Genomic DNA, 12,158 nt, shown 5'->3' on the forward strand with positions numbered 1-12,158 from the left:
AAGATCTTCTTCTCTGTCTCTCCTCCTTTCTGTATATCTGACTTTCTAATAAAATTAATAATAACAGCTAAGCAGATACACAGTGAGCTATGGCCATGGTGAGCTCCCCTGGCCCCACATTCCCTACCGCGGGCCATGAGCCTGCCCTTCTGAAGTCCCCCCAACAATCAGCAGCATGGATTCCTCAGCCTCTCAGGGCCACCTCTCCATCCTTGATATATATCCCCCTTCCCAAGGACACAGCAGGCACCGGCTGCCCCACCTCCGGGCAGGAGAGAGCTGGTGTGACAACAGAAATAAAATATAGCCATGGGACACACATCTCTGAGGAGTCAGCCTTGCCTCGCTGGGACCCTGTCATCTCGTCTTCTCCCACTGAGTAGGTGCCACCTCGGACTCTTGACTGGCTCAGGATGGGGCACGAGCAGCCCACCCTGTCAACAGTAGCCTTGGTGTCAGTCACTGGGAGCTCCCTCGGGATGTGCAGGTCACAGTCACATGGCCAAGAGCCTCTGGGACTGCTCCAAATCCTTGATCCGCTGGAGCTGGCAGTGGGAGGGCACACTCGCTCACATGCATAGTCAGCCTGCCTCTGGCACGCGTGTACGCACACACACACAGCTGCATGCCCTCCGCAAGCCTTTCTCTTCTTTATTCTTTGCTTTTCACAGCAATCACTGTACCTTGCTGCCAAGACTGAGCTCCCTGCTGCTCTCTCCAAGGTCACGGTCAGCCCACGAGCAGGGGACAAAATCCTCATGGGGCCAGCCACGACCCCTGCAGGGAAGAGCTGGGGTATGACTGGATGTGAAGTCTGCAGTCAGCCACTTCCGGCTGGGATCTCTGGGAACCAGGACGCTGTGTCACTGTCACCCCCCGTGGAAGCTTCTAGAAGTCCTCCCTTTTTGTAACTTCCAAGTGCCTCAGGCTCGGTCTGAAGGGTTGCTTTTCTTGTATATTTTTTCCTGATTTCCCTCCTTCATGGCCGCGTATCGGGCTAACGTGAAGAGGTAGTCACTGAGTCTGGAGGGGTGAAGAGAAGCAAAGGGAATGAAGAGAGAGATCAATGCTTCATTGGGTCCTTCCCCATTAGCTTCCTAGCAGAACTGTCGCTCACACGGCCCTAGAGGTATCACGTGAGAACGGCAGGCACCAGGCCGGCTTTGGGAGGAGCCCAAGGTGCCAGGAAGCTCTCACCCTTGCTCCAGTGACTTGGTACCTCTCCCCTGAGCTTCAAGGACCCAGGCCAGGAGCATACACATAAATCGCCTGGTGCTCCCTGAGCCGTGGTTCTCAGCAGGGGCACTGGGCCAGGCTTGGGACTCCGCAGGTGGAATTGGCACCAGGTGGAACTGTGAATGAGACATTCTGAGTGAGTCTTCCTTGGGTGCTACACCAGGCCAAGCAGCAAACTTGGCCTCTACCCCAAGGGTGCTGGACGGAGCTGCCATCCAGTACCCGGTCCTGACAACCAGAGACGTGGGCAGATGTTGCTGGAGCCCCATTGTGGTAGCACGACCCTGGGGTGCCCCTAGACCAGCATCAGTGGAGGAGGGAGCAGGGCTCCCATGCAGGCGGCTTTCTCGGAGACACAGTGTGGGGGGAATACAGGACAGCACAACAGCCTTTGAGATGTTCCCGGCCTGGTCCCTGTGGCACCTGAACAAGCCAGAGCTGGGGCAGAAGCCAACAGAGCAGGCTGCGGGCCATGGGGCAGCTGTGAGGCCCGGGGGAGGACTGGCTGCCGGCTGTCATACTGAGCTGGGCACAGCCAAGCCAGTTTCTCTCAGTTCATGCTCTCCTGGGGCCCTGAGAGAGGGGTCTGAAGAGGGCCTGCCTCATGGGCCCCCTGCTCAGTCACCACTGAGATGCCCTGCCCCTGGCTACTGCCCCATGTTGCTGGTTTACTTTTTATTCATTTATTGTAGAGGCAGGAGGAGGAGAGAGAATGAATTCTCATATGGTGCTACACTCCCCAAAGGCCCACAGCAACCAGCAACTCAATCCAGATCTCCCTCATGGACGGCTGGAACCCAGAGACGCGAGTCATCATTGCCGCCTCCCGGGCTGTTCAGCAGCAGCCGAGCTGGGAATTGAGCCCAGGCCACTCCAAGGTGGGAACATGCGCATCTGGACTGACAGGAAAACAGCTGCCCCTGTCTCCTGTGCCTTGGAGCTTGAGTTTCCTCTGTTGGTTTTGACAGCCACCTCTCCTGACAAGATCAAATCCTGAGTCATTCACAGCTGCCTCTCCCATGCCAGATGCTCATGAGTGGGCGAGTGAGTGAGTGTGATCAGGAAGAGGCTCTTGGCTCCTGGCTTTGGATTGGCGTCAGGGCTTACTCAGCCCAGGGCCTACTCCTCGGGCTTGCGGCCTTCTTCTTCTCTCCCACACATGTGCCCAGCTTTCCCGAGGATTGCCGTCCACCCCCACCCCCCACCCCCAAGCCCAGGCTGCACCTCTGTACCTGTTTAAGAACTTGGCCACGTTTGCATCGGTCTCTCCCATCTGGACCAGAGGCACCACACTGCAAAGGGGGACATGCTGTCAGCGACGTTCTGGGAGCTGGAGCCTTTCACAGCCTGCTGCTTGGCTCCAGCCTGCACTGACCCAGCTGGCAATGACAGAAAACCCCTCACTGGCGGGGTCTGAAAATGTCATGTCCCTGACTAGGATACAACCTAGGAGAGATGGAGAACAGTAGGAGAGGCCAGGTGAGCGGGCAGCCCACCTCACAACCAAGTTTGCTGGCCTAGGGCACTGGGGCCTAGGGCAGGGTGCTGGTTGGAGCTGGCAACACCCATGGGAGAGGCCAAGTTTGCTGCTTGGCCTCCCTGCATGAAGGGCTGGGCCTCCCAGCAGCAAGGGAAGGGGGTTGGGCGCTGCCCTTTAGTTCTCAAGAGGTTGTCGGCTAAAATTGTTCTAGAAACAACTAAGAGTAACTTCCTAGGGAACAGAAAGACCCTGGCCCAGCCAAGCTCCCAGGTCCACCTGGGACTGTTGAGTTTCCAGGTGTCCATGATGGGCCATGTCCACCTGGGTGTAGAGGGCCCAGGACAACGGACTGTCATCCACAGATGTGGCAGCTCTTGCTAAGGCCCTGCATGTCCCTCACGGCTGCTGGCTTCTGTTAGCTCAGGGTCAGGAATTCTCAAAGCCACACGGTGGGCAGGTGGCCCAGGCAGGATGTGTGCCCGAGCACCTCACACTCAGCACACCCGTCTACACAGCTCCCCTCACTGATGCCCCCATGTTGCTCCCCGCCATGGCACCATCTGTGCCCACCACACAAGGGGCCCACCGATTGCTGTCCGGGGCCTTCGGACAGTCCCTGCTGTCTGCCAGCGTGAGCTCTGTCAAGGGGGGGAACGCTCTCTACTAATGCCAGGTTGCTTCTTTGCATCTTTGGAAGTCACAGCTGTCACTCAGGATCCTTCAGGAGCTGCTGTGCCCAGGACCCTTTCAGGAAGGACAAAACCCCTGGAATGAGGGTCACACAAAGTCCTAAGTGTCTGAACAGATAGACTTGGGCTGAAAACTGCCAAATGACAACTGGCTCTGGACAGGAAGTTTCCCTCTCTGAACTCCATTGCCTGGCTCCTGGAAGGAGTAAGGCGGACTGCCACAGTCACCCCAGCATAGCGACGGGGCCTGGAAGTGTGTGCCAATAAACCTGTGATGTCCCTCCTGCCCGCTCTGACCAGGCCCCCTCCCTTCCTCGGGCCCTCTTACCGTCTCTCAGCTCGGCGGCACACGGCCCGGCAGAAATGCAGTGCGGAGCTGCTCTTTCCGCCTGACTGCAAGCAGAAAGCAGGTGTCGTCAAGGGCAGGCCTGGGCAGGTGGGGGCAGAGGCACCTGCACCGTGCAGGTCCTGCCCCTCACCACAGAAGGGTCTGCCTCCAGGAGACCCTGACAGCAAACCCACGGGGCATCTCCCTCCAAAGTGGCCAGGGCTGGGGTGCAGCAGGGGAAGTGGTAAAGGAGTCAGGGGGTGAGGGTGGGGGGCTAGGTGACAGCTTCTGATCTAGTTAAAAAGTCACAGTGAGGGATGCCACCAAAGTTCACATGTTTGTTAATATGCCACCCACCCCCTTACCCTGGTTCCCTGGAAGCCACCTAACACGTACAGGCAGAATAAATGCTGTGAGTGGGGGCAGCTGGCGGGAGTACTGGTCGATCCAGCGTTCCAGCTCCAGGATGGGCCCCTCCTCGAAGGCTGTGTGTTCTGAGGAGTCAAGGAGCAGAAAGACACACTGCCAGGAGGCCGCCCCCTGCCAGCCAGGCCATCAGTTAATTGCCCCTGTACCCTCTATACCCCACCAACCCGCCGTGCCCAGAAAACTGCTTCCACCGGCTCAAAAGGCATCGTCCCTCCCAAGGGAACAACACTCAGGACACAGGGCTCCCCACTCCCTGCCTCCCCCACCTGGGCCCTCTGGACCCCCACCCCTTCCCACCAGGCCTGGGAATTACTTAAGTGAGCCTCCCTGGCTGAAGAGCTTGGTGTGGCCAGGGCAGAGCCGACATCCTGCAAGTGGCACTGGATCTGAGGAAGCAATGGGAGGCACAAACTGGGTTGGGCTGAGCAGAGACAGAGCAGTCCCACCAAGTGAGTGCTGGCCTTGGTGGTGCTTATGTTGGCCCCTAGCCAAAGTCAGTTTCCTGCTAATGAGAGCTTTCTTCTAATAGCTTCCTGCTGTTCAAGTCCACTGCTACTGACACGGGGGACCGGGGCTTGGGCTGTGTTCCTGGCTCCTGGTTTCAGCTGTTCCAGGACGCTGTGGAATGATCCAAAAGATGGGAGTTCTGTCTGTCTGTCTGTCTCTCTGATTTTCAAATAAATAAGCAGAAAGCTGTTCCATGTTCAGGGGTGGCACTGGGTATGCCAGCAAAGCACACAAGAGTAGGCTCAGTAGGGACTGCAGGGTCTTTACAAAGCCGATGTCTAAAGGCCGGCTCCGTGGGGGCCTTTGGCAAGGCACAGCGTCTTCCCTGGGCACCTGGCAAATCTGCAGGAGGCTCCCGGGGCGGTAGTTGGGTTACACAGGGAAGGAGTGGCAGGTGCCCCAGAGGTGGTCAAGTGCAGTGTGCTTGGCCTTGACTTGGCTCTGAGCGCCAGGGCCCTGTAAGCCTCTCTTTCTTCTCTCTGTAATGCCAATGTTGCTGCTCTCACCTGCATCAGTTGGGCCAAAAGATTCAACAAGACAGCACTAGGACAAGGAACTTAGGCATGGGCAGGTACTGGGGTCAGGATGCCTGGCAGGGGGAGGCCCAGCCTCTAAGAGAAGCTTGGGTCTGCGTGGCCCACAGGTAGCCTGGTGAGGTCTGCTGGCCAGGCACCAGGCTCCTCCTGCATGGCACATTGTCGGTAGGCACCTGTGCAATCAGACCCACACATGTCACTGATCTGGGCATGGGCCTGGGGCCTGGTGGGAGGCAGGTGAAAACAGGCGCAGTAGAGGTGGCAGAGGCTGCCCACCCAGCGCCGAACCAGAACCTTTCTCTGGACACTGACCAGCAGACTTGGATGAGTTACTTTACTGCTTGGGCATGATGGTATCTCAGTGGAAGGGGGCAGTAGTGATGCTTTCTCCACGGCCCTGACTGTAGGGCCTGGACACGTTGGTCTGCCTTATAAATTTGTTCTTGGAATTAAAGAGTTTCCTTCTGCTGGTTCCTCCTGCAGGTGTGCAGAGGGCAAAGGCACAGCTTCCGTGTCACCTTCTCCAGGCTCTGCTGACTTTTCTGGCTCCTGCTGAGTTAGGCTCCTTCCCTGGCCTTTCCACACCCTCTCACCTCAGTCTCACAAGACATGCCCACCTGCCTGCATCACCTGTCTGCCTCCCCACTTGGCCTGTGTGTTGTAAGGGGGTAGCAGGTGCCCAGTTCAGCTGGGAGTTTGGCTTGGCTTTTCCCTCCTCAAGTCCTGAGGTGCTCTAGGAGTGGAACCCCTCTCAGTGAGGGCAGGGGAAGCTCTCCTCCTTCCATTAAGCACAAGTGCCCAGCCAGTGGCCTCCATGGCAGGGCGTCTCATGGAAGCTGCTGTGTGGAGCTGAGGCACCTTACACAGGGTTTTCAATCTTGGTGCCATTGCCATTCTGGATTGGACTGTTCTTTGGTGAAGGGGATTGACCTATGCACGGCAGGTCATTTAGCTAGGTCTTTGGTCTCTACTCTCTAGATACCAGGACCTTTCTTTCTCCACTGATGACCTCCTGTGAAAACCAACAATGCCTGCCAAGTGTCTTCTATGATGAGCAAAGATGGCTTTGGGTTGAGAACTGCTGCACCTGGTGCCCCAGCCTCATGGCTGCCTGTAACAACGGGCTGTCTCTGCACATCCCCATTTGACAGATGAAAAAAAAAAAAAATGAGGTTTGAAGAAGGACAGGGACTAGACTCAGGCAGCACCAAGTGGGAACAGTAGTCAGATGGAAGCCCAGTCATGGTCGTTAGGCCTCAGTGGGGGTGAGGAATCCCAGCTTGGGATGAGACAGCATTTGACTCACTTTTTGAAGCTCCTCAGTGAACGGGTAGCCCTTTTCTGTGATGAACTCCATGGCAAGCCTAGGCAGTAAAGGACAGAGGATGCTGTTGTAGCGCACAGGAGTCTCAGGTGGAGCCCACTGATAGCCATGGCCTTGCTTTTCTGGATGACAATAGCGACATCGCAAGGTTCCCGGCGACAGTGATGCCTGTTGCTCACGGTGTCTTCCCTTGCACTGACATTCCCCCCCCTCCCTATAGCCAGCAACTCCTTTTCAACAGCCTGCACTAGCCGTGTTGGTTGACGCGGCTGTGAGCAGTTGGTAATGCAGGCTCCATTCTGCAAGAGGGGCAGGCCCGAGCTGGGGAATCATGCTGTGCAACTGAAGACTGCCAACTGACGCCCGGGCTTGGAAGGAAAGAGCAAGGCAGCCTAACCTGGCCTTGGCTAGTGGGGCAGAGAGGGCTTCCTGGGGGAGGCTGGCCAAGCAGGCATTCCCTGGCAAGGCAGGGTATGGTGGGGAAAGCCAACTGCCCCTGTTGCAGGGCAGATCCCTGGGCTCTGCACGGCCCTTCTGTACAGCCAGGGTCCTGGCAGGGAACAGAGAGCTGTGCACTGGAGGGATTCCCACAGCAGAGCTTTCAAGAAGCAACTGTTCATAGCAGAGAAACTGGAAATGGGTGGGAAAGACTAGCAGGAGCCTGAGGGGCAAGGGAGAAACAGAGGAGGCGATAGCTTCCAACTGCTTGTTGCTCACTCTCTGGAGGGCTGCGATACGTGGGGCTGGGCGAGGCTAAAGCCAGGAGCTCCATCTGGGTCTCTCACGTGGGTGGCAGAGGCCCAATTACTTAGGTCATCTGCTGCTGCTTTTTCCAAGAGCATCATCAGGGAGCTTGATTGGAAGCAGAGCATTCAGGACTTGAACCCTGGGAGAGGCCGTCCTACCAGCCTAGGTCCTGGTGAGTAGGCCATATGGCATAAAGCCAGAGCAAATCCGTGATGTACTTGAAGTAAGAACAGGAAATGGATCTATAGCACTATAAACCACAAGATCGGGGGTTATTAGCAGAGCATGATCTGATCCACTCTAATTCCCCAAGTCCACCCTTCTGAACTGTGACTTATTAAAAAAAAAAAAAAAAAAAGCATCCAGGTGTAGTGGTGTAGTGGGTTAAGGCAACACTTGAGACACTAGCATGCTGCATGGGAGTGCCAATGAGTCCTGGTTGTTCTGTTTCCCATCCAGCATCCTGCTAATGGACCTGGGAAAGCAGCAGAAGGTGGCTCAAGGACTTGGGCCCCTGCCACTCAAATGGGAGACCTGGATGGAGTTTCTGGCTCCTGGCATCAGCCTAGCACAGCCCTGGCTAGACGGGCAACTGGGGAATGAACCAGTGGATGGAACATTCTTTTTCTCCTTCTGTCTCTTCCTCTCTGCCACTGTGCCTTTCAAATAAATAAATAAATAACTCTTTACAAAGTAAATAAAATAAGAAACAACATTCATAAAAGGGGTCCTACTAGAAACCCTGGTTACTTACCTCTTTTACACTGATGGAAGCTCAGTAGCACATACATGTTCCCCTGAAAAGTGAGGGAAGCAGGACTGGCAGGGGCAGGGCCAGAGACAGGTGCAGGAGTAGCAAGCTCCACCAGGGCTGAACACCTTCTGGACTGGCCAGCACTCAGGACAGCATCACGCAAGTCACACTCACTCATGCTCCACTCAAACTCAACCTTGGGGTCGAAGCCAGCTCTCTTACCCGATGGCTGAACTCAGCTCGTCTGTGGTGCCCAGGGCTTCAAACACTTGGTCATCTTTGGGTCTCCGTTCTCCTGTGAAGGTGCTAGAAAACCCTGTGGGAGGGAGGGAAATGTTTAGCCACCCCAACTAAGAATTTCTTCCCTTAATATGCTATATATTGAAAAAAAATTTGGAAGTATAGCAGACACAAAAACACTCAGTCCTTCCGTGTACAAGAGGGTGGCTTTTTACTAACTGAACACAATTCTGTAATCTGTACCCAAGAACCCCTAGAGCCCCCTTATACTTCATGTTCCCCAGTGAGTAACAGCCAACCTGACTTCTTTCCTGATATGCTCTTCTTTTAAACCTAAAACAAACCAAAACGAAAATCACAGACTAGGGCAGACACTGAGTCTGGTGGTTGAGACACGTGTTAAGATATGTATCCCCCATCCAGAGGGCCTGGGTTTGAGTCCCTGCTCTAGCTCCTGACTTGAGCTTTCTGCTAACACAGTCCCAGGGACACTCCAGTAGTTGTATTCCTGCCTCTTGGACCTGGATGGAGTTCCCAGCTCCAGACCCTGGCCTAGCCCAGTTCATGACCTCCATGGGAACCAGAACATGAGAGTAACCTCTGACTGCTGCCTCTCAAATAATCATAATCATCATAATTAAAAAAAAAACAAGTCCTCACCATCTTGTGCATATTACAGACACACTGCTATTAGATATTGCATGAATCCAAGTGCTCTGTATACTCTGCCTAGGTCACAGCCCCCTCTGCCCTTGACCATCAGTCCAGCTTTGGGTGTTGGCTGGGCACTCGCCCGTAGGAGGTGGCGTTCTGCGGCACACACGGCATGCCTCAGCAGTCCCTCTGAAGGACTATTCCGCCGCTGTGACAGGCTAAGGCTCCTTGGTGACGTCTGAGCAGAGAACACTGCCCAAGATGAACAACACCGAGCACCCCCTTTCCCAGCCCATATGAGTGATCACTGCTTCTCCATCTTCAGGGCTCTAGCACATCCCTGCTCCTCTTATTTTCTAGAGGAAAATGAAGAGACCCACTTTCAGAACTGGCCCTGTGTCCTGGCAGTGAGCGTCCCAGCCTGGGCTTCTCCAGTAGGAAGCTGAACTGAAGTGGGATGCTGGTGTCACATGTGGTGCTTTTACTCACTACACCACAAGGCCAGCCCTCGTACTATGCATGAATTCTATTTATTTGGAAGGCAGAGAAGCAGAGGACATGGGAGAACTATCAAAAGAAAGATCCTCCATCTACCGGTTCACTCCCCAAATGGCCATAACGGCCAGGTCTGAGCCAGCGTGAAGTCAGAAGCCAGAAACTCCATCCCAGTCTCCCACATGGTGGCTGGTGCCCAAAGACTTTGGCATCTTCTGTTGCCTTCCTAGAAGCATTTGCTGGACCAGAAGTAAAGTAGCTAGGACTTGAACTTTTACTCATATACAGGATGCCAGTACTCTACGCAGCAGCTCTTCCACATTTTTTCCACACACTCTTCCACATTTTTTTCTTTCTCCTTTCCTTCTTGTAGTGACACATAAAGAAGCTAAAGTTTCCCATTTTAACCATTTTTAAATTTATACATCAGCAGCATTAAGTATATCTGATGCATCTCTGTCTCTACATATAAATCTATATTACTATATAAGCATATACTTTAAAAAACCAGTACGTATTTGTGACTTGCAACATATTGGTACATTCTTTTGTAACTTATTCTTTCTGTACAATATGATGATTGTTAAATCATCAGAGTCATATGTGCTCATGACAGAAAAAAAAAAAAAACAAACCAGAATGGGAGCCCAGCGTGATAGTATAGTGGTTAAAGTCCTTGCCTTGCACGTCCTTGATCCCATATGGTTGCCGGTTCTAATCCCAGCAGCCCTGCTTCCCCTCCAGCTCCCTGCTTGTGGCCTGGGACAGCAGCTGAGGACAGTCCAAAGCCTTGGGACCCTGCACTGGTACGGGAGACCCAGAGGAGCTCCTGGCTCCTAGTTTCAGATTGGCATGGCTCCAGCTGTTGCAGCCACTTGGGGAGTGAACCATCAGAGGGAGGATCTTCCTCTCTGTCTCTCCTCCTCTCTATATATTCACCAATCCAAAGCCATGAGCCATGAGCCTCTTCCAGATGCTCTCCCATGGGGGTGCAGGGTCCCAAGGCTTAGGGCTGACCTCGACAAGCAGGGAGCTGGATGGGATGCGGGGCCACTGGGATTAGAACCGGTGGCCACATGGGATCCTGGCGTGTACAAGGCAAGGACTTTAGCCACCCCGCAGGGCCACTCACACCCCATTTTTTGTGATGAATCCAGCAACCTGTCACATGCTTTTTTGGAAGAACGGTAAATGGTGTCTGTCACATGTCTGTCTTTGTACTTTCCTCTGTTGTCCCCACCCTACCTTTGTCTCCTGTTTTGGTGTAAATCTTGGGGATCTTGGCTGTCTTCGAGGAAGGGTGTGGCCTACTAAGAAACAGACACAGAGGGGAGGTGAGTACCAATGAGTGGTAATAGCTTACACAGAGGAATATCTCTCCCAGTGGCCCTCGTCATCTCCGAGGCAGTACTTGGCTGGCCTCAGCTGCCATCACTGCTGCTAGGATGGCACCTCTGGGCATCTCTTCCCTCCATCCCTTCCTGTCGCAAGTCCACGTCTGTGTCCACAGTCAGTGCTCAGTAGAGAGAATCAACGAATACCACTGACGCGTCTTGCCCTGGAATCTCTCCACGGATGACTCCCGGAATCCTTGCAGAGCCCTACCAGCAGGCACTGCTTGCTGCCCCGGTTGCCTTCCCTGCCCCGTGCAGGAAGCCACAGGTAAGCATGGGACTCATCAGCCACCAGGCTCAGCCAGGAAGAGGTCAGCCTAGCATTCATGCCCAAGACTCCGGTGCTACTCCAATGCCGAAACTCCCACTCTACCCTCTGCTAGCTCCTGCCTCTATTTTGATTCAGCTCTTACCTTCCATTCTAACAAGTTAGGGCCTCGGGCAGGCAAATGGACCAGAGCCACTTCCGCTCTCTGAGGCTTCAAGTACACAGACACACACACTCTGCCAAAACAGCATTCAAAACTGGCATTTTCAAACATTAACATAACAACGTAAATATATGACCCTAAATGTAAATGTGGTATTTACAAGGTTAAAGGTTAAATGACTGGGTCTATGACATCTCTCAATATATATATACTTTTTTAACATTGAAAAAATTATTTGCATTTTGTTTGAAAGGCAGAGAGACAGAGAGTCGGTTCCCATTCGCTGGCTCATTTCCCTCTAATGCCCACCACAGTCAGGCCAGGAGCCTGGAACTCCATCGAGCGGCGGAGGCCCAAGTCCCTAGAGCCACCCACATGTTGCTTCCCAGGGTCCGCGTTAGCGGCAAGATGGCAACCAGCAGCAGGGCTGATGAGCCTCCATCCCAGGCACCGGGACAGGCTAGGTTGGCCGTGCCAAGCCGCGTCTTACCCGCTAGACCTTTAATCCGTCCTAAATTCACAGTACCCTACTGTGTTGTGTGCCTAGCTTCGAGGCAGATGATGGCGAACGTGTGGGTTGTGTTTTGGCTCACTCGCAATACAGCCTGCTCTGATCAATGACAGCTGGCTGGCCTTCGGTCAGACTGGAGCAAACAAATCCTACTGTCAAGCCCGTGTGACGTCAGCACAGACGGGGATGACGCCACGATTCGCGGCAGGTGTGGAGTTACCCTCCCAGCCAGTCACTCACCTGTCCCCGTCCTCCACGCCCGTAGAGCCGCGGCTCCGGAAACGGGGACGCACTAGCCGGCCGGTGCCGAGGCACCCGCGTAGGCCCAGGCGGCCTGCTTGGATCCACAAGGCCATGCTCGGCGGCGCTAGACCGGGCGGGGGCTGATCCCTCCAGGCTCCCG

The 12,158-nt window shown here is 54.4% G+C and overlaps 1 protein-coding gene across 3 annotated transcripts; it reads right to left on the reverse strand.

The window, feature by feature from the left end:
- Positions 1-378: 378 nt before the first annotated feature.
- MMAB (metabolism of cobalamin associated B) lies at positions 379-12,127 on the reverse strand. 3 transcript variants are annotated; one of them, XM_041003735.1, is made up of 9 exons: positions 11,996-12,127; positions 10,665-10,726; positions 8,253-8,346; positions 6,512-6,569; positions 4,476-4,548; positions 4,130-4,227; positions 3,734-3,798; positions 2,469-2,528; positions 379-1,023 (listed from the first exon to the last, which is right to left on the reverse strand). In XM_041003735.1, exons 1-9 carry the CDS (start codon positions 12,109-12,111, stop codon positions 924-926), a joined length of 726 nt encoding a protein of 241 aa, XP_040859669.1. In that variant the 5' UTR covers positions 12,112-12,127; the 3' UTR covers positions 379-923. The 3 variants fall into 3 exon arrangements, with proteins under 3 accessions (XP_040859669.1, XP_040859668.1, XP_040859670.1); XM_041003734.1 differs by having other exon boundaries at positions 10,665-10,729; XM_041003736.1 differs by lacking the exons at positions 4,130-4,227; positions 4,476-4,548.
- Positions 12,128-12,158: the final 31 nt, after the last annotated feature.

Source organism: Ochotona curzoniae, unplaced genomic scaffold (genome assembly GCF_017591425.1).
Source record: "Ochotona curzoniae isolate NIBS_2020 unplaced genomic scaffold, NIBS_Ocur_1.0 scaffold_274, whole genome shotgun sequence".
Classification (NCBI taxonomy): Eukaryota; Metazoa; Chordata; class Mammalia; order Lagomorpha; family Ochotonidae; genus Ochotona; species Ochotona curzoniae.

Coding starts and splice junctions, on each gene's coding strand:
- MMAB (XM_041003734.1), bottom strand. CDS start 12,111: ATGGCCTTGTGGATCCAAGCAGGCCGCCTGGGCCTACGCGGGTGCCTC. Junction 10,730..11,995: donor GGCGTGGAGGACGGGGACAG/GTGAGTGACTGG, acceptor TCTGTTTCTTAG/TAGGCCACACCCTTCCTCGA. Junction 1,024..2,468: donor GTGGCCAAGTTCTTAAACAG/GTACAGAGGTGC, acceptor TCACCCCTCCAG/ACTCAGTGACTACCTCTTCA.